This window comes from Stenella coeruleoalba, assembly GCF_951394435.1.
Source record: "Stenella coeruleoalba genome assembly, chromosome: 19".
In the NCBI taxonomy this organism is placed as follows: Eukaryota; Metazoa; Chordata; class Mammalia; order Artiodactyla; family Delphinidae; genus Stenella; species Stenella coeruleoalba.
In genome coordinates this window covers 8357898-8382525 of record NC_137165.1, presented here as the reverse complement: position 1 = coordinate 8382525, position 24628 = coordinate 8357898, and the positions used below count along the sequence as shown (strand labels likewise).

Genomic DNA, 24628 nt, shown 5'->3' with positions numbered 1-24628 from the left:
GAAAATGTCTGCAGCACATATGACAGCAGAAAGGGAAGGCCTTTCAAATCAGTAAAAGATGATCTCTCCTTGCCCCCCAACCACTGCCTGGGGTGGGGGATTGGCACTATGGCTTGTGGTTAAGAGAACAGGCTCTGGAATCAAGCTGCCTGATTCCAAGCGGGACTCCTTCTGTTTCTTTGGGCAAGTGACCTAATCCCTTCGTGCCTCAGCTGCTCGATCTGTAAAATGGGGATGCAGTGGCAATAGTGCCTGTAGACAGACAGGAGTACCTGGTTGGTAGGGCTGCTGCGTATAAGTGCTTAGAACAGTGCCTGGCATGGGGCAGTGCTCAGGAAGCATGAACTGTTGCAGTTGGAGAGAAAATAGCACAAGAAACTCACAGAAGAAGGCATATAATTGGCCTACACACTTAAGAATGTTTTACTTTCTCTTCTCCATAGCGTTCCCGTAGGTGCCTGGTACGTGCTCCGAGTGAATTCCAGCCACTAGCTGGTTAGGGCTCCTCTTCTGTATTCCTTCCTGCCTCGCCCCTCATGGGGCTCCCTGGGCTGACTCTTGAGGCCAAGGGTCAAGAAAACACCCCCTACCACCTCCCTGCCGCCCTCCTACCCTCGCTGCCCTACCATCTCTGCCAGCTTGTGGATGGCGGGGCACAGGGTGTTGACGATGCTCTCATACCACGGGTCTGCGCGGCCCAGGAACGCAGCCACCTCTCCGAGCTCCGAACGCCTGGATGCTGTGGGCTTCTGGGGACAGAGGGACAAGGGGACAGGGCAGACCCGTCAGGCGCTCTCTGGCACTCTCTTCCTATCGGAGGGTCCCCAGGTACCAGTCCCGGGCAAACTAGCTCTGGGAATATGGCCAAATCACTCAACCTCTTGGGGCGTCGATTTGTGAAGACTTGTTTTACACCTGAGATGAAGCTGGAATCCCCTTCCCTGAGGATGCCCGCCAGGGACACTGAAAAATGGTCATCAGCCTTTAAAGGGGAGAGACAAGTATTGCCTTGAATTTAATGCTTTCCAATCAGAAGCAGAGTGGGCGACAGAAAAGAAAAATTGCCGGTACGGCTTCACTCCCGGCCCCCCCGGGAAGGGTGGTGTGTATGTGGCTGAGGGGGTGTGTGTGTGACAGAGAGCCCCGTTTGAGAAGCTTGCCATTAATTCCGTTAGAAAAGCAAAACGATGCTCCCAGTGAGAGAGCGTCTCTCTCTGGCCACATGCAGCCCCCAGGGCCCATGTCTGTGGCTTCTGGGACAGAAAGCCTCCAGGTCTCTCCCAGCTCCACATCCTAAGGAAGAACGATCCCAGTTCCCGCTCCTGACACCTTCCATCTCTTCCCCCACGTCCCCCGCCCCCCCTCCAGCCACCTCAGATGCCAGCACAGGGATGTAGTAGAGCTGCAGGCTGAGTCTGGGGGTGAGGCAGAACTTCTGGGTCTCTCGTTTCCTGGCAAGGGGGAGCAGAGCACAGGCATGAGGGCAGGGGTTTTGACTTCAGACAGACTTGGTTCCACATCCTGGCTCTGCTATTTATTATCTCTTGACTCTGGGCAATTGACCTACTCTCTCTGAACCTCTGTTTCCTCATCTGTAGAATGGGTGCAGTAAAGCAGGAAGCACAGTGCTCCGTGGTGGCCGGGTGCGGGGGCAGGGGGATTACTGTGCACCATCCTCTGCCATCCCAGCCTGGTCTCGGCCTCCTGAGCGCACCCCCCCCCCCCGCACCCTTCCATCCTTCACTAGCACAGGCTGGGCCCACCTGTGCCCCGACCATCCCCAGCCGCCCCGTGGGGCCCTACCTGAGGCTGTGGTAGGCCCGGGCCAGACGCCCCAGCATCCGGTCGTCCCCTAGCACCAGCACCCGGGCCGTGTGCAGCCGGGAGACCCCAGGCAGCAGCCCCCTATCCCCGCTGGGCCTGCCAGTCCTCTGGTGCAGCCCCGGGGGCCCATCCCAGCTGCCGGGCATCAGGATGTCCGGGGGCCACACCCGCTTCTTGATGCCCCCTTTGCGCTTCAGCCTGGCTCGCTCCACCTCGGGGCTGCCAGGTGTGGGCGGCTCGTCGGCCCCCCACGGAAGGTCCCGCTCGATGCCGCTGTCGGTGGACAGCATGGACGCCCGGGCCAACTCCCGGTCTGGCAGGAGGCCCTGCAGATCCAAGGCTTCCAAGTCTGCACTGAGGCGCAGCTGGGATCGCGGGCGCAGGAAGAGAACCAGTTCCTTCCCTGGGACACGGAGACAAAGGGGACCATCAGGGCGGAGAGTGGATGCGAGGCTGGCAGGGCCCCACCCTGGCAAGGCCAGTGGTTCCGTGTTTCCCACACACGGTTAGCTGAACAGAAGCCCCATGAGATGCTCCGTGAAGGAATAGAGGTTCTGTGGCCAACAGAGACTAAGAACCCCACACACTCCTGCCACAAGTAAACATCTTAAAGGCTCTGAGAAGTCCTGTAGCTTAATGCAGTGCCCCTGCCTCTAGAGCCCTCTTCTCCATATTTGCTCATTAGCATCCTCCATTCTCCAGCCCCCCCATAGTTTCCCCCGGGACACAGATAACAGAGCATCAGCTCCTGGCTTTTCTAATCGACCTTCATTTTATTGCTCCTGAGGAAACTGAGGCCCCCAGGGAACTGCCGTCCAGGGTGACCCAGCACGTGAAAGGCCACGTGGGCCTTGAACCCGGTTCACCAGTCTGGCACGTCCCACCACAACCTGCCGCTCTATCTTCCCCCCTCCCTTGAGAAGAGCCAGGGGGACTGGGGGACAGACATCAGCGTGGAGGGGAAGTGTGGCCCCCTCCTGCTCTGGAAACCATAACTTTTTTGTGCCTGCCTCCTTCTTGGGGACGTGTATTGTCTGTTGGCATCATCATGGCATGTGACACCTTCTAGACACTTTCTAGACACATGTGGCCAGTGGCTAATGCACGGCGTGTTCTGACATAGAGCAAATGCATCCTCTTTTCAGATGCTGCAAACAACTCAGGGAACAAGGAGCACACACAGACACACTCACAGCAGATGCACAGGCAGACACACGAAGACACACACAGGCACACACACAGCAGATGCACAGGCAGACACACGAAGACACACAGGCACACACACAGCAGATGCACAGGCAGACACACGAAGACACACACAGGCACACACACAGCAGATGCACAGGCAGACACACGAAGACACACACAGACACACACACAGCAGATGCACAGGCAGACACACGAAGACACACACAGGCACACACAGCAGACACACAGGCAGACACGAAGACACACACAGACACACACACAGCAGATGCACAGGCAGACACACAAAGACACACAGACACACACACAGCAGATGCACAGGCAGACACACGAAGACACACAGACACACACACAGCAGATGCACAGGCAGACACACGAAGACACACAGAGACACACACAGCAGATACACAGGCAGACACACAAAGATACACACAGACACACACACAGCAGATGCACAGGCAGACACACGAACACACACAGACACACACACAGCAGATGCACAGGCAGACACACGAACACACACAGACACACACACAGCAGATGCACAGGCAGACACACGAAGACACACACAGGCACACACACAGCAGATGCACAGGCAGACACACGAAGACACACAGGCACACACACAGCAGATGCACAGGCAGACACACGAAGACACACACAGGCACACACACAGCAGATGCACAGGCAGACACACGAAGACACACACAGACACACACACAGCAGATGCACAGGCAGACACACGAAGACACACACAGGCACACACAGCAGACACACAGGCAGACACGAAGACACACACAGACACACACACAGCAGATGCACAGGCAGACACACAAAGACACACAGACACACACACAGCAGATGCACAGGCAGACACACGAAGACACACAGACACACACACAGCAGATGCACAGGCAGACACACGAAGACACACAGAGACACACACAGCAGATACACAGGCAGACACACAAAGATACACACAGACACACACACAGCAGATGCACAGGCAGACACACGAACACACACAGACACACACACAGCAGATGCACAGGCAGACACACGAACACACACAGACACACACACAGCAGATGCACAGGCAGACACACGAAGACACACAGACACACACACAGCAGATGCACAGGCAGACACACAAAGATACACACAGACACACACACAGCAGATGCACAGGCAGACACACGAACACACACAGACACACACACAGCAGATGCACAGGCAGACACACGAAGACACACACAGGCACACACACAGCAGATGCACAGGCAGACACACAGATACACACAGACACACACACAGCAGATGCACAGGCAGACACACAGATACACACAGACACACACACAGCAGATGCACAGGCAGACACACGAAGACACACAGAGACACAGACGTAGACATACACACAGATACACAATAAATATAGAGATAGACACACAAACAGTGCACACACAGACGCAAACATGTAGACACAGACACACAAAGACACCTGCACACACACCAAAAGACATACACACAAACACACACAGATGCACAGACACACACACACACACACACACACACGCACACACGCATACACCACTATTTCCAGCCCGCTCCCCCCAGAGGGGTCAAAGGCACTGCACTTACAGAGCTGTTCCTCATTGGTCCACAGGTGGAAGGTGATATGGGGGCTGGGCAGAGGGATGCTTGGAAGCCGGTCCTGGGGGGGCTCACCTGAAGGACAGGCTGTGGAGACCACGGAGGAGAGGACTGTGGGATTCTCCTCTGCCCTCTCCCCACCCCCAGCTCCTGTGTGGGGCCTATGGGGGTGGGTGGCAGAGACCCTCGCCCTCCCGGATCTGGCCCTGTCGAGTTCCTCTGCCTCTCTGCCACCATCAGCTCATCCAGGGCCTAACACCTGCCCGAGGATGCCTAGCGGCTCCCAGTTTCCTACAAACTTCCTAGCTGGGCCTTCAAGACCCTGCACAAGCCAGCTCACTGCATCATTCCCAACCTTTTCTCCCTCCCCCAGCCCCGCTGCAGCCATGCTGCCTTTCCCACTGTTCAGAGACATCCTGGCCACATGCAGACCAGGGGAAAGGCCTCCGTATTTCTCAGGGCCTCCTCCAGGAGCCTGCACACAGTAGATGCTCAATTAACGTTTGCTCCTGGTGCTGAAAAGAGTCACGGCCAAGTACGAAGGGCAGCAGGAAGCCTGCATCCAGGGGAGAGAGCAGGGCCAGCCAACCCCCCTCTCCTCCTTCCAGAAGCCTTCCTGACACTCCAGTCTGGGAGTCATCCCCTCCCCAGACCTTATTGGCAGCACACTGGGCACACCTAACATGTAGCCTTAGGATTTAACTTCCACATAGCACAGCTCCCTCCTGAACAAGGCTGTAAGCTTCCTTAGGGGAGAGCAACCCACGGTCACTGAACACTTACTACTGTTCTCACCGTGCCCACAGTGCTATCATCTCTCCAGGTCCTACCAGCGACCCTGGGGCACAGGTAATATTATCTTCACTATAGAGGAGGAGTTGGGGCACAGAGAGGTTAAGTAACTGGTCTGAGGTCACACAGTAAGTGGCAGAGCCAGAATTTGAGCCCAGGCAGCCCGGCTACAGAGTCCATGCTTTTACCCATGACAGGGTGCCCATAACCACTGTCCCATGCTGCCCCCCAGCAGCAGGGGCTCAACGGGGGTGCTGGCTGGCCATTAAGATGCGCAGGGCAAGTCTGGGCGGGAGGCAGGCGCCTGGATGTGTCTGGGATGGTGGGGGCAGCCCAGAGTGGTCTTGTCCTGCCCACGCAGATTTACTGCTGAGTTAGCAAGTGGTACCCAAGGAGAGCAAAGCCAGATTTGCCCCAGGGTTTGGCCCAGCTTTGGGAGGGGACAGGCTTCATGAACAGACATTTCCACGTGGCAATCAGAGGCAGTGTAGAATATTAAAGCAAAATAAGAGGAGGCTGAGAAGGAGGAGGAAGTTTTAAGCAGGTGCCCAACCTGCCTGCCTCACCCTGACTTCGGCAGTCTCCACCCTCCCTGGGCTGCCGAGGTCAAGCCCAGGGAGGGCCGGCACACTGGCCTCTGCCCGTGGTTTCCAGTCCTCAGGCAAGTGCTGTGTACCTACGGGTGCACCGTGTGTTCAGGGCATGCAGGCTGACAAACTCCACGGGTGCTTTGAGTGGCCATGAAACAGGACACAAATCAGAACCGTCCTCCAGTAGCCAGAAAATATATGCTCCAGACACTTCTCTGGGCTCTTTGGAGTTTCTGCAACACACACGGGCTTGCTTCCCATCAGTGTGTGGCATCGTCTTATAAAAAGGCAAGCAGAAAGGAAGCGTTGGAATAAAAATCTGTGAGACCAGGTGTAAGTGATGTAGATGCTCTTTAGGGAATCCGTGGACCATTGGATCCCTTGGTTACTATAGTATGGTGGTTAAGAACTAGACAGCCTGGGTTTGAATCTCAGCTCTGCTACTTACTAACTGGGTGATCTTGGGCAAGATTTATAGCCTCTTTCTAACTCTGTTTTCTCACCTGCAAAATGGGGTTAATGCTTTCTACCTCATAAGTACTGTGAGGATTAATTGATTTAATATATGTAAACTGCTGAGAACAGCAACTGGGGTATAGTAGGTGCCCAGTAGGTGTCAGCTGTTATCATGACCCTAATTACCCACCTTCTAATTAGCCCGGGACCTTCAAGCTCTCGGGAGCCGCTGTGTGTCCCACCCCGCTTCAGCCACGCGCGCAGACTCTGAGCAGGTACAGCGCTGGTCTCTGGCGCCCCCTGCAGGGTACCCGGACCGCAGCTCACCGCGCCTGACGCTTACCGCCGCAGCGTCCCCTGGCGGCGGCCGCCGGCCCCAGCAGCGAGCAGTAAATCTCCTCCAGCCTCTCCAGGTGGCCCTCCCGGCTCGGGCTGGGCTCGCTGGCCATCTGCTCCACGGCTGCCACCACGGCGTGGAAATAGTGCTCCAGGGCGCGGGGGGAGCTGGTCTGCCGGGGAGGAGCATCAGAGCTTGAGTTCCGGCTCTGCACCCACCCACCCCTGCTCCAACGCCAAGCCTGCAGGTGCACGGAGAGCCCAGTGGCACCTCCCCTCTGCCCGGGACTCCGGCAGGAGCTTCCCCATGAACGCCTTCCCACGTCCAGGGCTCCGCTCCTGCCCTGCCATAGCTGCTGCCCGATGCCGCCTGCAGCGGGGGGTCCCTTCGGCCCCTCACACCGTGGTGCGGGAGGACAGCTGGTGCCCGGCAATGTCGGGAAACCCGGGGGGCAGGGATGGCCTCTGGCGCCCACCCTCCTTGGGATGTCCCTAAGTATCTGGATCACTGTTCTGCCATCACTCGGATGTAAACTCAGGACGGTAGCGGTTTTGTCTGTTTCATTTCCAGCTGCATCCCCAACGCCTAGAACATCTGCTGGCTCATAGTAAGTGCTCGATAAATATTTGTTGAATATTTCCTAAACGTCTGTCACTCCTATACTGCCTTGACATACCACCTAGAAATCATTATTTTTCTTTAAATCATTGCACTTTTTGGGTTCAAAATTATTTCAAAAGCAAATGTTATATTGCTGCTCTAAGTAAAACGGCTAGTGTCACTTGTCATAAACAGAAAATAACTAAGATGAAAATAATGATCACAAAACTCTATTATTAAATTGTAGCCAGGTACTATGGCCTGCCAAGGCTTTAGAGCTGGAAGCTTGCTTTTTCTTTTAAAAAAGGCAGATTAGCAAGTGTTCAAGAGGTTAAGGGTAACGCACCAAGCTGAGCCTTTCTCCTTAACGCAAACAGGTTTTGAAGAGCTTCTCACTCTTTTGAGTTTCACCATGCTCTCCAGCACCGAAGCCTCCTGTCTCCACGGGTACCTCTCTGACACCTTGAGAACTCCCCTGGATCACTGTTCTCTGGCTGTGTCCCCTCACCCCCACTCACCACCAGCTAATCCCAGCTCATGACTGAGGATGCGGGGCCCAAACGAGTGACACGGGCAGGCACAGCAGGGCTTGCTCTGATCTCTTTTTTGCGCTAGGGGTCCGCTGAGCAGGGTCTTAACTTCCTGGGCTGAGGGCGAGTGGGTCATTCTGACTAGCTAGGGCTAACTAGGGCTAGTCATTTGCTGAATGACCAGCAATTAGAGGGACAAGGAATCAGAGTTGGAAGGGGCCATGGGGACCATCTCGTCTTGTTGCTTCATTTTATAAATTGATTATAAGTGAATTAATTAAATAGTTATCAAGTACCCACTAGGTGCCAGGCACTGTTCTAACTGCTGGAGTACAGCAGTAAACAAAACAGACAAAAATTCCTGTCTGCATGCAGCTTATATTATAGTGTATCTCTTTGTGTGTGTGGGGGGGGAAATAATAAACAAGATAAGTGAAATTTATAGTAGGATAAATAACAGTAAAGTGATGAAAAGAAAATAAAGCAGGGAAGGAGGATGTGCAATCTGGGGGAGGGGCTGAAGTTTTAGACAGTGAGACCAGAGGAGCCTCACTGAAAAGTGACTTTTGACTAAAAGTTTAAAGGAAGTGAAGGGTCGAGTCATGTGGGTACCTGCCACGGGGCAGCCCCACCTGGGCACCATCTCTAGCATCCGGAACACAGAGCAGAGGGTCCGAGGGCCGGGTTGTCCCAGGCTGCCCTCCCAGTCTCGAGACCTTGTCAGATCCTGTGGACATGTCGGGAGACCAATCTACGCCCCCCACCTCCTACCTGGGCCTCGGACCAGGCCCTCAGCAGACAGGGTGTGGGCTAGTGGCTAGAAAAGGCCTACCCACCAGACCGTGGTTGGCTGGGCCACTTCTCCCAGGCCCCACCGGCCCTCAAGCCAGCAGGTATGACTGGGAACGGCATCCCTCAAGCAGAATTCCAGATAAGGAGGCTGGGGTCTCAGGGGGCGGGGAGCCCCAGGCCGGGCTGAGGTCTAGGAGCCCCAGCACCCAAAAGGGGAGGGGGGGTGCCGGAGGGACCACTGAGGACCCCTTACCTCCAAGCTTCCGAGGGTCTCTAACTTCAGATCAGTGACGCATTCCCTGGGTCTCTCCTGGCTCTTCTTTGGTCCCTCCCACCCCCCCAATTCTCTTTTCACAAACATGGAGACTCAGCCGTGAGCTCCGGATAAAGCGGGGTAGCAGAGGGTGCATAAGATTTTGACTATGTTTAAAAAAATACAGCTTTCACTTTCAGCATTTCTTTCTTCTAGAGCGAAGTAGTGCACGCATCAGACCCATTAATTTCAGCCCTGAACCCCACCCCATTCTTGACCCAGCACCTCCCAATCCTGCCCCATTCCTGATGCCCTCAAACCCAGCCCAGCCTCACTCCCAAGCCAACCCCTGAACTCCAGACACATCCAACTCGGGGATGGAGTGAGGCTGGGGATCCTCTAATGCCTGCATCACTGAGAAACAAAAATCAATGCGCTTAAGACGTTAGGGAACTGTTGACCAAAACCACCCACTTGGGCCAGGCACGATGATCACCGCTTGCCTGAGCTGTCTCACAACAGGAGGTCCCGAGAATTCAGGAGGGGCCAAAAGAGGGAGAAGATGACCAACCTCCCAGAATCCTTCGCACTGGACTCCACCTTGGCTGAGAGATACGCCACCAGGAAGGACCCTGAGTCAGACTATGGACCAAGCAAGATGATCGGCCAGAGACAACCCGGAAACTAACCCCATCACCACGAAACCGGAGCCTGCGAGCCACGTGGCGGAGCAGTTCCCCTGGGTTCCCTCACCCTCCTGCTCTCCGCCCGGGAAACCTTTCGCAATAAAGTCTCTTGCTTTGTCAGCCCGTGTGTCTCCTCGGACAATTCATTTCCGAGTGTGAGACAAGAGCCCACTCTCAGGCCCTGGAAGCGGTCCCCCTTCCTGCAACACTTACATGTTTGGCATTGTTGTGTGAAAACGGCGCCTTGACCGTGGGCTGTTTGGTGAGCCAGAAACAACCTCCAGAGCCGCAGGTGGCCACACGGGGGCTGCCGGGTCAGCTGACAAACTCTGGTCAGGAAGGCGACTACCCTCCTCCCTTCCCGAGAGCCACGGCCAAGTGCAGAGAGAGGGGACAGGAGCCCACGTTAGGACAGACACATGAGACACATTAGGGGCCATAGGTGCCTGTGCTAAACCCAGCCTGGGGCTTAGGTACGAGTCCGGCGGGGAGGGGCATTCCTCCATCACGCGTCTGTGTGCTGTGAGCCCCCAAGGGGCTGTTATGGAAGGAGGGATGTCCCGGATGGCGGCATGGGGGAAGGGAGTCAAGAACCCTCAGTGGGTCCAAGCAGGTGGGCAACCACAAAGGAATGGTGGGGATGGTCCTTTTAGAGAAAAGGAATGACAGAAAACGACCAACATGGTTTAAGAAGGAACCCAGGGCTTCCCTGGTGGCGCAGTGGTTGAGAGTCCGCCTGCTGATGCAGGGGACACAGGTTCGTGCCCCGGTCCGGGAAGATCCCACATGCCGCGGAGCGGCTGGGCCCGTGAGCCATGGCCGCTGAGCCTGCGCGTCCGGAGCCTGTGTTCCGCAACGGGAGAGGCCACAACAGTGAGAGGCCCGCGTACCGCAAAAAAAAAAAAAAAAAAAAAAAGAAGGAACCCAGCCGCACATAAAAGACACCCATCAAAGGAAGGATCCAAGACCTAGGGCTCAGGGTGTGGAGAATTCCAGATGGAAACAAGAGAAGGAAGAGCAACGGCTCCAGTGCATTTTGATGAGCAAAGCAGGGCCTGAGACTCGGGCTGGAGAAAGGACAGACACCTACTTCCTGGGGCAGGACGGGCAGGGGATCGTGGACCCCTCAAGGGCGCGCCCCGTTCTGGAGCCGGCCCCTCCTAGGGCACCACAGCCCTGAGCGACCCTCCGACCCCCCTTCCCGAAGGGCAGGCGCCTTTCCACCTACTGTGCAGACTCCGACTGGCATCCTCCCCCACCCAAGAAATCCAGCACCTGGGGCCACCGCGGCCAGAGAATCTGCAACCTTATGCAGTCTTGGCTGTGGACAGGGGTGAGGCTGAGTCAGAGAGAAAAGCTAGGAAATAGGTGGGCAAGTGTTGGAAACAAACTAAATGCCCACAACAGGAGCAGGGGACAGTTAAAGAAATAACAGCACATTCACGAGAGAGAATTCTCTGCACCAGGGGAAGCACATGTTTTCCAAGGAAAATATTTCCATATGGCATATTTCCAGTGGCAAGGAAAAATAGATATTACGTTTATGCACATAGAGAGGCAGTATATAAACTGTATACAGAGTCTGATAGCTCAGTTGTTAAAAAGGAGTGGGGCTGCGGATGGGGCTGGAAGGCGATTGAACACAGGCTTGAAGTCAGATAGACCTGGGTTCAAATCCAGGCACAGCCACTTCCTATCTGTGTCACCACAGGTAGGTTACCGGCTTCTCTGTGCCTTTGTTTTGGTAAGTGCATCCATTTCACAATGTTGTGGTGAGAGTTTTTTAAGGTGATACCTGTAAAGTGTTGAACACGGTGCCTGGAACACAGCAGACGTTCAATAAACAGTGGCTCTTGTGATGGTCACTGTCGATATTATTCAGGAAACATACCAAATGTTAATTGCTAATGCGTGTGGGTAGAGGGGTGTGAGTGATTTTTATTTTCTTTCTTGGCTCTCCTGCATTGTTTTTCAAATTTTCCTTAGTGAATGTGACTTTATCTTTGGTTTGGGGAAAAAGGTGATGTGGAAACAGGAGAAGGGGGAAGCCCAGGAGAGTGAGCGCTGGTATGGGGGGGCAGGGCAGTGACCTTACCTGAAGCTTCCTTTGCAGCACACCTGCCTCGCAGGCCTCCCCCAGCGCCGCCTGCAGGGCGTGGGAGACCACGTGGCGCATGCAGGCCTCTGGTGTCTGCTGCCCCTGGGCCGCCTCAATCTCCAGCAGCAGGGCACTGCACACGGAGGGAGACACCAGCTCAGGATCCACGAAGAGGAACACTCTGAGGGCAAAGGTGGGGGGACCGGGAGCTGATGACGAGGACCACGGGAAGAAGGGCCACCCTCAGAGCCTTGCAGCACCCGCCACCCCCCACCCCCAAGTTATTTACTTCCTCCAAAAACAGGAGCCTCAAATTCAAAATTCTATTGGGGGACAACACTAGGGAGTGGTGGGGATTGCGGCAAAGAAGAGCAGGCACGGCCCTTCCAGGGGGGCAGCTGGTCCCTCTGGGTCCCTCTCATGTCTAGGTAAGTTCCAGCTGAAATGCCCCTCCCTCCCTCAGCGTCGTGGCCCGTTGACCCCGTAGCCCTCTAGGAGGGACCCTAAATCCTTCCTGCTGAAATGAGCTCCGAACCCTAAGTGAGCCCCTTCTTCTCTCATCCCCCTCATCACAGCAGAAAACCAACCTCACCCACCCTCTCTTCCATACTCAACTGTCATTTCAACCTCTCCAATGCCAAGTCCTCCGGATCCCTTCCCCTCCCTGCACCCTCCACGAACACAGAGCCCCAGGCTACACCTTTCAGTACCAGGCGAGCAGAGGTACCTGCAGGGCAGGAGGCTACGCACCCCCTGCTTCACCCCCGACTCCATCAGCCTCTCTCCCCAGCACGAGCAGCGGACGTGTCCTCAGTCTTACACACACACAGATGAAAGACCCCAGATCTCGTGGTGTGACTGTGGCCTGAATTACTGATATTCTAGAGGTGCCTCTGGCTGCTTGACGCAACACCATGGCCAAGGGCAGAATGGAGGTGGAACCATGGATCTGCAGAATGGCCCGGTGCCCGTGTCCACGTTCTGCATGTGAGCGGGCGAGCTCTGAATCCAGCCCAAGAAGAAAGTCCTAACTGCTTTCAGGGATCTCCAGGGAAGGACACGCCCTCTCCACCCTGAGGACGTCCCGCTGCTGGACAAACGCCATGGATGGGAGGGGACGCTCCCCACGCAGACTCCTCACTTGTCCTGCGGGCAGCACCCTCGCTGGGGCCACTCACCTCTCCCGGTAGGGGTACAGCTCACTCCTCAGGTTCTGCTCGGCAATGACCAGCCTCTGGTACAGTGTCCCTGCGGGGCAGACCACTTCAGCCAACCAGCGTCTGAGTCTCTGACCCCCATTCCCTACTTTCCCAGAAGGTGCTGGGGCTTTTGAGCTCCCTGGAATCCTGGAGAGGAAGGCAAGACCTTGGGCAGAGCTGGACTGGCTCTTACCTGGGACGGCCGTCTCCGTTTTCAGCCTTATGGCGCAGTCCAGGGCGATGGTGCAGTAGGGGGCGGGCAGGGTCAGCAACCTCGTGCAGAAGGCGTAGGTTCTCCGGTGGAGCTCCTCTGTGATGCCCGTGGCCTGGGTGAGACGGAGGAATCAGGGTGCCCGGAGCCCTAGGTCTCGCAGGGTCCTGGGTGGTGCGGGGTGATGGGGGGCGGGGAGAGCAGCCAGACCTGGGCTCACACTCTCTCCCAATCTACACCTTCAGCCCCTTCTCCCAGCATCTCTAAGACATCTCCCCTCCTACACCACATTCAGGCCTCTCAAGATGGAAACTCATCCCCATCCTGTTTTGCCAGCACATCAACTCCCCTCGCAGCCCTTCTGCTCTGTCGGGGTCGCAAATTTACCGCCACTACCTCCCCAATTTCATCTCTTCGTGTATCAGGGCGAGGGCAGGACTATGGGGAGAAGCCAGTTAGGGGCAGGTGCTCCTCGAGCTCCTCTAGGCTCGCTCGCCAGGCAGAGACCGGTCGTCTCCTGAGCGTCCAGCCCCGTCACCCGTGGGTCACCCCGACCCCCTTCACCCTCAGTCCCCGCTCACCTTAGTGAGCACGTACATTAGCGTGTGCAGCAAGGGAATGATGACATGCCGGGCGTCCTCACTTTCTGCCTGGAAAACAGGAGATCACAGGACATGGATGGGGCACACAGGTGCGGGGGGCCGCAGGGGTCTCGCCACATCCTAGTGGGAGATGTGATGGAAGGCAGTGTCCCAGCAGGCCGAGGGGAGTGGAAAAGGGCCACAGCCTGCCCTGGTAGAAAAGCGGGGGTGGGGGGCACAGGTGCGGGAGCCCAGGTGTGAGGGCGTGTGGGAGGGGTGCAGGGAACTCCCTGAGGGAGGGGCGGCACTGACTCAGGGCAGGAGCTGGTAGCGAAGCGACAGGTGAGGCGCCAGCTTGGAGGCTCCCCTGAGTGCAGCGTTTCCCAAACGTAGAGCACTGGGTGGTGTGGAGGGTAATTACGAGGATAATTTTGAACACTTTTAGTAGTTAGGCATTTACGGTTCCAGGTACTTTCCATTTCTGTCCAGTGATACGGGTTTTCCATTTACGGTCGTGTTGTAGAGATCCTTTTTGAAAGACGTTAACTCAGGTCAAAGAGTGGGAGTCAACGTAAAGATAAAATTGCTTATAGCAAAGTACTGGAAAGGGAGAAATACGGTAGAAATCAAACGACCAGAGTGTGTGAGACGCGGGGTGGATGGGCCCGAGTCCCCGGCGGGAACGGCCCCTCTTCCTCGCGTCCCTGTCTGCCCCCTGCCCGACGCCCGAGGACTCACCTTCTCCAGTTCTCTGAGCAGTATGCGGACCAGTGCCGGACTCTTACCAGGATCCCGCTCGACCTTCTTGTGCAGGGACCATCTCCACATGCCTGGGTCAGGAGAAAGGGGTGTCCAGCCCAGCCAGGGGGGAGGGGGGTGGCCTCTGAAAGGAGACCCCTCTGAGCAGGACTCTGAGCCCTGGAGTCCCAGGTCTGACCCCCGCCCCCACCGCCAGGTGCTGGGCTCCGCGCCCATGGGGGTGGGTTTCTCTGATCTGCAGGCCCCATGAGCGGTGAATTCCCAGGGCAGAAAGGAGGGAGGCGGGACGCTAGCGGGGACAGGTGTGCGCACGTGGCTTCTGGAGCAGCGATGTTAACAGCTCAGCACCCCGAGCCACGTTCCTGGGAGTCATGCGGGCCTGGAGTGCCAGGGGACTTTTATTTGCAAGGCAAGTTGGAGAAGGCGGTTAAGAAAGAGGGCGGCAGACCCCCGATGGGCTGTGCCACAGTCCCTGGAGGGTGAGCCGGGGGCAGAGAAGACCTTCTGGGTCCTTCGGGCTCCAAGGATTCCCAGGAGGACGGGGGCTTGGCGGGAAGCCCCTCATTCTGTGAGCTCCAGGCTGGGGCGCTTTCTTCCCGAGAACACGTGGGCGGAGTTGGCTGCGCGGGGGCGGGGGAAGCAGAGAGAGCGGACGATGCCTGCCGGCTCTTACCTTGGTTGCTCGGCAGGGCGGGGGCCGGGGCACTGAGCTCTCGGAGCACAGCGTGCACGCTCCGCTGGAGGTCCGGATCCACATCTGGGAGGCAGGGTGGGGAAGCTTTGAGGCCGGGAGCCCCTGGCCTTACCCTCGCTCCCACCTCCACTCTCCCTGAGAATGTCCTTAGCGTCTTCTCTGAGCCTCAAGAGGTGCCCGGAAGTAATCAACTTAGAGCTGGCAGCCTGCGTCCCGGCCAGGACTGCAACACAGCCTTTCAACCGGCATTTCTCTGTTCTTTGTAAAATCCACATTCCCCAGAGGGCGGTACGTACATTGCCAGTGACATGCGAGACAATTTTAGATGGTACACAGATGATTCTAAAATTTGAGTAATTATGCACTTATTTTAATGTATAGAAAAAAATATATAACTGGTTCCTCAACTCGTATGAAGCTAAAATTTAAAGTCAATTTAAAGAAACGTATCAGATAGATACCAGGAGGTGACAAGAACTCTCTCCCTGACCAAACTTCACTCGGGGTCCTCAGAGCCCTGTTCTCCACTAGGCCCTCAGCGTAGCCCCTGTCCTGTCTTTGGTCTCCAAGCCCAGTTTTAGCAAGGATCCTGCTGTCGGTCGATAGAAGTCCCTCTCCCTGATATCTGACCAAGCTCTCTATTCCCCACCTTTGATGTGTAAGTTCTTGACCTGTGTCCGGCAAGAATCCTGTTAGGTCACTTTAGGAAGAATCTCCCACCCCTGAGGTCCCCTCTTAGGAATTTCCCATCTACTGACCCCTCCCTCTGTTTGTTGGCTGTAAATCCCCAGCTGTCTTTGCCTTATTCAGAGCAGAGGCCCATCTCTCTCCTCTATTGCAATAATCTTGAATAAAGTCTTCTTTAGGGTTTAACAAGTGTCAAAATAATTATTTTCTTTAACAGCAGAGCATTGACACTGCAGAGCTGTGGAGGTGGGTACACGAATCAGTAACTGACACTTGGAAAGCACGGTAGCCGTGAAAATGCACCTCACTGATCTCCCGCTACAACGAGTGTAAGAGCTTTGTGCTGTTGGGTTGTGAAATCCATCACCTCCTGCCGAGGCCACACTTCCCAGCCCATAGGGGCAGCAGCAGGAACTCTAAAGCCAGCTCGGGAAGCTTTGTAGATGGCTGACTCTGTGGCTCAGGGATTCCCCAACCCAAGACCCATCCGTCAGTCTAGCACATTTCCACCCATCCCTTCCTCCCTTCCTCCTTCTCTCAGAGTTGGATTTTCATCACAGTCTGGGCGCTCGCTCTCCCAGCTCTCACCAGCTCCCTCCGTCTCCATTTTCTGTCCCACAGGCGTTTCCCCACATGAAGCCTTGCATGTCTAATCTTGTCTCGCTATCTGCTTCTTAGAGGATCTGGACCAACACAGGAAGTACGGGAGACACTCCCTGTACCATCAATTCCCCTTTATGATCAGCTCCAACCAAGAGGCTGTTTTTACAGGCGAGGGTGCAGTCTCTTGTTGTCAGACAGTACAAACCACATGCCTCAGAGGTTCCCCTTTTGCCTTGGCGGTCAGGAAACTTACAGCCAAACTGGGGCCCCGTCTCAAAAATCAGCTCATCTCAAGTGACAGAGACCTCTCTCCTTTGCTCCTTTTCAGATGTGCTTGCTTCATGTTCTACTAAACATATATCTTAATTGCCTCAGATTCCTTTGGAAATAGGTAGGGTGGAGAGGACAAATCTAAAAGACCAGCAGGTTGCAGCCCAGGAGTTAGAATTGGTTTAGGTCAAGGCACCCCATGCCCTGGTGCTCATGGACTGGCCCTTCCATGGCTCTGGCGTGGGCCCTTGTACGTCTGCTGGGGCCACCCAGCATCTCTGAAACCCTCACTTTCCTCCTGCCTCTCACTTGTTCCCCTGCCCAGACCAGGTCCAGGTCTGAAGCTGAGTCTCCTTCAGGCTCAGAGCGGGCAGGGAGTGGGCAGGTGTTACAGCGCACGTTTGCCCACCCGGCCACTCTGTTGGGCAGTGCAGCATCTCCCAAAACTAGCAAGGAAATGATTTAGCCTGGCAAGAAGTCTTATCACAAGCCATCCTTCCATCTACTGAGCTCCACCTGGCATGAAAATAAATGAGTTAACGCAGGGTGGGTTATTAAAAAATAATGCTATGTCCTATTTCTTCTTTCCTTCTTTCTTCCTTCTCCCCTCCCTTCTTCTGTCCACCTTCCCGCCATGGACTACACAAAAGACTTAAAACTGTGATAACTGTGATTTCCTCCCTGCCCCCTCATTAGAAGGGCAGCCAAACCTTCGTCTTCTGAGCCCTAGGTTCTCCTGCTTTGCAGAGGGAGCTAAGTTTTTATGTTTCAGAGAAAAATGGAGAAGTTAGACTCTGCCAGTAGCCCCGGGAGACAACCCCAAATAAACTTTGTTTTCAAAAGTCTGGGCAGCTGGAACAAACTCTCAGGCTTTGGTCCACATCTGGCTTGCAGACGTGTCTTGTTTGGGCTTGTGGAGCGTCTTGGAAAAAATTTTAAAAATGAACTAGCCGCCAACATTCACAAATGAGGAGATTTTGCATCAAAGTTCGGATTTCTGGCATCTCCTGAAAGTCTGTCGACACTGGGCGTGCGTTCATCTTACATGTGACAGTGATGGGGCTGGGGAGCAGCTGCCCCTTGAGACAGGGCACAGCTCCCCTAGGGCTTCAGAGTGGTCGCTCTCCTTGTTTCCCTCACTTACATCCTCTCCCCAGCCCCTTGACTTTGAGACCCCTGGCTGTCTGATTGAGACAATCAACCTGGATTGTCTCCAACGGATGGGGGTGAAGGCTGATGCTTTTAGTTAAAGAGGGGAGTGGCGATTCAAGGGCGGAAGCTTGGATTCCCAAGACTGTGAGGGTACGAGGGTTATGGGGACCCAGGAAGGAGGAAGACCAGAGTTGGCTGGGACATAGCTGAACGGTGGTGGCAAAGATCTCAGATGAGGGCAGCTAAGCGCTAAACTCTGTGTGCTTGAGTGCCACTGCTGTGGTCTCCTGGGCCACCTTTGCCAGAGCACAAGAATGTCCCCAGAGGAGCCCCCTGTCTCCTTATGGACCATGCAAGCTGTTCTGGGGGCTGTAGCCATAGTGGACTGAAGACCACTGACACTTCCCATCATGCAGACTTTGTAACCCCTGGCCTTCTCACAGGATCCCAAGGAGAGGAGGGGGGTACCGCAAGTGAATGACATTGGAATTTGTACGGACCTTGGAAAACAAGAGCTTGAAGCTGGATTTGATTTGATTAAGCCAAAGAAATAATATTTCTCGTGCCTCAAGTATCTCAGGGTCGTTTATACATGATATGCAATGTCTAACGGAATTCTTGGTCCAGAACACCCACTAAATAAATAACATTCATTATCTACCCCTCCATCCAGGAATGTGATATAACTATCAGGTATCCAGATTACTATTAATACCTAACATTTAAATAGCACTCGAGGGCTTCCCCGGTGGCACAGTGGTTGAGAATCCGCCTGCCAACGCAGGGGACACAGGTTCGAGCCCTGGTCCGGGAAGATCCCACATGCCGCAAAGCAGCTAAGCCGGTGCGCCACAACTACTGAAGCCCGCGTGCCTAGAGCCCGTGCTGAGCAACAAGAGAAGCCACCACAATGAGAAGCCCACGCACTGCAACGAAGAGTAGTAGCCCCTGCTTGCCGCAACTAGAGAAAGCCCACGCGCAGCAACAAAGACCCAACGCAGCCAAAAATAAATAAATACATTAAAAATAATAATAAAATAAATAGCACTTGAATGGTACACGTGTAGAGTCTTACATAGGCGTAGCAAGACAATGGTACGTGTTCATCAAACCAAGTTCATTTTTGTCGCAGGTAGATGAGAAGACTACATTTCCCAGACTCCCTTGCTGTTTCACAGGAGCCATGTGACTGAGTTCTGGCCAATGGCACGTGGTGGAGGTGGTATGTGCCACCTTCAGGCGTGGCCATAAAACCCTCCACCTTATCCTCCATGAGCTTGGAATATATATGTGGAAGACGATGGTGCCCTGAGAGGAAGGAAGCCTCTGTCCCTGAAAGACTGTAGCCCAGGTTGGGTGGTGACATGAGTAAGAAGCATTTGTTGTGTTGATCTACCGACACTGGGGTCATCTGTTACGGCAGCCACTGTTCTCTGACTCAGGGACACACAAACCGTGTGTGTTGTCTCACTGGATTCTGAGCAGAGCCCTGTGAGTTTGGCAGAACAATTACTGTTCTCCCTGTTTTGTGGAATCTAGATTGAAAGTCACCCCATCTCGCCTCTCCAACCACAGAAGGTCAGACCCAGAGGGACCTCGGAGGCTGGCTATCTTCCCATTTCACAGAGGGGGAAATGAGGCTCAGAGGGGAGAGGCGATTTTCGCAAGGTCACAGAGCTTTTTGTTGGAGCAGAGCTTTCTGTTTGCCAAAATGCACTTCCTCTAAAGCTGTCATCTTACTTGTGACCATTCACCTCTTTACTGGGGAAAGGGAAGAGGGGACACCCAGGTGAGACTGTGAGCGCGTGTCTACCTATGTGTGCCTGGGGCTTGAATGCAGAAAAAAACGCCCCTGATAAAGTTGCCTGAAAAAGGGTTCCCCGCTCTCCAACCAGGGTAGATGTTATTACAGCTAAAGAGACAATAGGGAGGAAGGAAGGGAGAACAAAGGCTGACAGGGTCCTGCTGTGGCAGGACACCCATAGTTCAGGGTTTGCTCCTCTACTTCCGGCCACTCAAAGCTGACCCAGGACTTGGCAATGTCAGCTCTCCATTGTCCTGCGATTCTAGACAGTCAAATCTCTCCCCAACCCCCTCTTAGATGTTTGCTTTTCCCCTACGTCCCACCCTTGGCTCATATTAGAATCACCTGGAAAGATTTAAAAAAATACCAATGCAGAGCCCACCCCAAACCAAATAAATCAGATATCTGAGGGTGGGGCCCAATCATCAATTTTTAAAAATATCTCCCCAGGAGAATCTAATGTACAGGATTACAGAACTAATCGAATTCAGTGAGAATTATTGCCTTCGGCGATAAGTTTGGAGATATGCGTAACTGATCTGTCAGAGAAGCCCTGAAGTGACAAGATGCTCAGTTCACAGAGGACAATCGTCCCTGAATTAAGTCACAGGGTCAGGATGGCCCCTCCCTGGCCATAGTCCTGGCTCTCACGGTGGTGGGAGGAGATTTAAAAGAATACAATCAGGGGCTTCCCTGGTGGCATAGTGGTTGAGAATCCACCTGCCAACACAGGGGACACAGGTTCGATCCCTAGTCCAGGAAGATCCCACATGCCGCGGAGCAGCTAAGCCCGTGCGCCACAACTACTGAGCCTGTGCTCTAGAGCCCGTGAGCCACAACTACTGAAGCCTGCGCACCTAGAGTCCATGCTCCGCAACAAGAGAAGCCACCGCAATGAGAAGCCCATGCACTGCAACGAAGAGTAGCCCCTGCTCACCGCAACTACAGAAAGCCCAAGCGCAGCAACGAAGACCCAACGCAGCCAAAAATAAATAAATTTATTTAAAATAATACAATTGGAGAAAGTTTATTATTATTACTATTATTTTTGTTGTTGTCCATTAGCTTGTTTGCAAAAGATATAACCTTTGTTTAGAAATGTAACCCTTATAGACACCAGTGCTCTGACACCCTTTGGGTCCAGCCATGACGGGAATAAAATCTCCTAAGATTTTTTTCAAGCAGACCAGTCTTTGTCTTCTTGAAGTTGTCCCATACCCTCTTGTGATGGTTAATTTTACGTGTCAACTTGACTGGGCAACAGGGCACCCAGATATTTGGTCAGATGTTATTTTGGTTGCGTCTGTGATGGTGTTTTAGATGAGTTTAATATTTAAATCGATAGATCAAGTAAAGCAGATTGCCCTTCCTAATGTGGGTGGGCCCCATCCAATCAGTGGTGGCCTGAATAGAGCAAAAGGCTGACCCTCCCCCAAGGAAGAGGGAATTCCTCCTGCCTGCCTGCCTTCCAGCTGGAACACTGGTTTTCCCCTGCCTCTGGACTTGAACTGAAACACTGGCTCTTCCTGAGTCTCGAGCCTGCTGGCTTCTGGAATGGAATTTACACCATGGGCTGTCCTGACTGCAGGTCTTGGTACTTGTCAGCCTCCATAATCGTGTAAGCCAACTCCTTATAATAAACCTCATTCTCTATACGTCTATACATCCTACTGGTTCTGTTCCTCTGGAGAACCCCGACAAACATGCCCAGAGAGGACCCTGGCATCAGTATGGGGAAAGCTGGTGGAATAATCAAACTTAAAATTCCCTCAGCCTGCTCCAGCCGCTGCACATAGCCACCCAGATGAGAGGGTTACAGGGGACACAAAATTACTACGAGAGAGTTGAATTCATAATTCCCAAGGGATGTTTCCCTCAAACTAGGATGTTGTGGAGAATTGTCCTTTTCCACTCTCTGGGTATCAGCCGTCAGAATCAGAACCCCCTCCCTGGAATGGAAATGGAAACACACCAATGAACTCTTTCTGGTCCCTTCCCTTTAAAATCACAATAAAATCACTAACCTAGGGGTCCCACTACCTCATGCCGGGTGAGCCATAATACAATTGAGAAGAATATGGTTTGTTTGTGTGTGTTCCAATTCAGCCTTGGACTACCCGAGGCAGCTTAGCTCTGTACCGGTGAATGTCATGTGGTACATGTTGTGTTCACTAGTTTCCGTTTTGGAGGATGACCTTTTCCTGACCTTGACCTTTGAGCTGGGCTCCATTTTCCTGGAGCCCATGGAGCCCCAACACGCTGACCACCTGGACCTTGCCGACTACCCTTCCTACCAGGGGCGAGGACTTGTCTGAGAATCCCCTGGTGAACAGACAGCACTGTCTGAGCATCTCAGCTGCTCATTGAAATCACGTGCTCAGCACCCAGATGCACCGTTGGCTGGAGTGAGTGACACGCTCATGTGCTCCTCTTTCTTCCATCCTGTGCCTGACTCCCACCTTCCCCCCATGTGGTACAAAGGCTCAGATGTTTCTAAAAAGGTTTGCAATCTTGCCCCTGTTTGCAGGAGTGGCAAAATAACAATACCTTTGGTGACCTTGAAACATTGCTCTTTGCAGCCGTCCAAACAAACGTCTTACTTTTCAGGGGCCCCTCTTCTTGACTCTAGGATGAGAGGTCTCTAAGGGCTGTAGGAAGGTGGGAAAAGTTAAAAACAACTATAATTTGGGAAGCCAGCCAGGACAACTGCAGTCCCTGGTCCTGATGGAAAAACTCCCTTTTGGAGTTTTCAGGGCCAGCATCCTAATTTGGGGATGCTTCTCTCACGCACTGGATTTTGGGTCAGGGGGTCATTTGGATGTTGGTGGTCTTTCTTGCCCTGTAGCCTTCCCTGCTCACTATAATCCTGGTGGCACTGTGACCTAGGTGCCCTGCTTTGACCTGGCCTTGGAGTGGCACGGGACCAAGCTGGCCAACGGACTCTCTCTCCCTCTGGGTGACCATTTTGTGGGTGACAGCCCGGAGTGGAGAGAGCCTCCCTCTTCCTGTCCTGGCGGCAGATCCACCCTGTTCCCTGCCCTTTCTGGTACCTGATGCTTCAGCTGTTCCTTCAATGCTCAGCCACTTTTTATCTTTGAATATTAAATGAACCATATGGGCTTCTATTGCTTGTATCCAAAGAAACTTTATCGGTATACCTCCCTTCCTAAAACACGATACCGATGTGTCTTAATTGTTGTAATTAAAGTGAGTGCAAAGTAAGTTGGTTTTGAAATGTTCAGTAGGAGATTTTCACAGTGCTGTCCCCACCCTTATCCTCCCAGCCCAAACCCCAGCTGGTTAAAGGTGACCAGGAACCTTGTGACACCAAGATTCACTGGTTGAAGCTTCTTCTGACTGGGTGAGGCTCTCTGAGGGTGAGTGGGGTGTGGAAAGGATGCTCTCTTAGGAATGATAACAGGCTGGTGGCTGTGCCTGCCTCGGGGTGTCCCCTACCCTTCCCTGGGACAGGGATCTTCAACGGCATTGGAGTCTATACCTGGTGGCCGGAGGAGTGGTTTCCGACTTGCCAGGTGAACATTAGTTGATACACATCTTGGGGGAAGGGTCATCTCTGCTTGTTGTCCCAGGACGGTGTAGGGAGAAAAGTCTAGGTTTTGGAGTCAGCCAGACGTGGGTTCCAATCCTGGATCTGCCACTTACTAGCTCTGTAGCTTTGAGCAAATTACCTAACCTCTCTGAGTCTGTTTCCCTTTTAGTAAAATGAGGACAATTGTACTGATATCCCTACCTCGCAGAATCCTTCTGATGTTTTGCATGAAGCAGCCTGTAGAGAAGTCATTCACAGCACAGATGCTGGAGCTAGATTGCTGGGTTCAAATCCTGATTTGACCATATAATATCTATGTGACCTTGGGACAATACCTGTCTTCTCTCACTTTCCCATATTCTTTTTTTTTTTTTTTTTTTTTGCGGTACGCGGGCCTCTCACTGCTGTGGCCTCTCCTGTTGCGGAGCACAGGCTCCGGACGCGCAGGCTCAGCGGCCATGGCTCACGGGCCCAGCTGCTACGCGGCATGTGGGATCTTCCCGGACCGGGGCACGAACCCGTGTCCCCTGCATCGGCAGGCGGACTCTCAACCACTGCGCCACCAGAGAAGCCCCTCCCATATTCTGTAAAATGGAAGTAATAATAATATCTATCTTATGGGGTCTTTATGAAGACTAAACAAATTAACATTTGTCAGGTGCTTTTCCCACTACTTGATATATTGTGAGTGCCATAGAGATTTCTGTTAAATAAATGCAAGTGTTTGGCAATATATGTTGCTATTATTGTCATTACTCCCAATGTCCAGCTCAGTGATCTGCCGGCAGCTGGGGCTCGTACAAGCGTGTAGATGTCCATCTCTCAAGATGGTCTCGCGTTCGGGGAGCTGAGTGCGGGTCTCTCAGCCCCGCTGGGTAGAGGTGGTCCTGCCAGCTCTGGGGGCAACCTCACCTGCCAGATGGGCCTTCCCCACTCTGTAAACGGGCACACCAGACCCCTCTCTCCCGGACCATACTGACCTGAGCTCTCCATGGGGGCCTGGGGTAAGTGTGAGGAGGGTGTGACTGTCTCAGGCAGCAGAATGGAAAGTAAGGTGCTTGTTTTCCTGCAAAGAGCTGGTTCTGCAAAAGAAGAGACAGTTAGTGGTGGGTGGGACGTGTACAAAGTATATTTGTGGAATGGAGAGGCTCCCCGGGGGAACGAGGCTTCTCTCAAACTGGAGGGGAGGGACTCTAGATTTATTTAAGAAGTGCTCCTATGGTGCATGCTATGTGCCAGACACTCTTCTAAACACTTAAAAACTATCAACTCTTTAATAGTAACCTTATGAGGTAGGCACTATT

At 53.8% G+C, this 24628-nt stretch overlaps 1 protein-coding gene across 1 annotated transcript in view; it reads right to left on the bottom strand.

Moving 5' to 3' along the window:
* PIK3R6 (phosphoinositide-3-kinase regulatory subunit 6) overlaps positions 1 to 24628 on the bottom strand; it is a 48572-nt gene that overhangs the window by 11591 nt on the left and 12353 nt on the right. Inside the window, exons 3-14 of the mRNA XM_079904987.1 lie at positions 24305 to 24406; positions 15238 to 15321; positions 14544 to 14635; positions 13806 to 13874; positions 13207 to 13339; positions 12993 to 13062; positions 11812 to 11995; positions 6862 to 7027; positions 4669 to 4767; positions 1804 to 2227; positions 1373 to 1451; positions 627 to 749 (exon numbers count right to left, since the gene is read on the bottom strand). Coding sequence (XP_079761113.1) covers positions 627 to 749; positions 1373 to 1451; positions 1804 to 2227; positions 4669 to 4767; positions 6862 to 7027; positions 11812 to 11995; positions 12993 to 13062; positions 13207 to 13339; positions 13806 to 13874; positions 14544 to 14635; positions 15238 to 15321; positions 24305 to 24406 — 1625 coding nt within the window. The remainder of the gene's footprint in view (positions 1 to 626; positions 750 to 1372; positions 1452 to 1803; positions 2228 to 4668; positions 4768 to 6861; positions 7028 to 11811; positions 11996 to 12992; positions 13063 to 13206; positions 13340 to 13805; positions 13875 to 14543; positions 14636 to 15237; positions 15322 to 24304; positions 24407 to 24628) is intronic.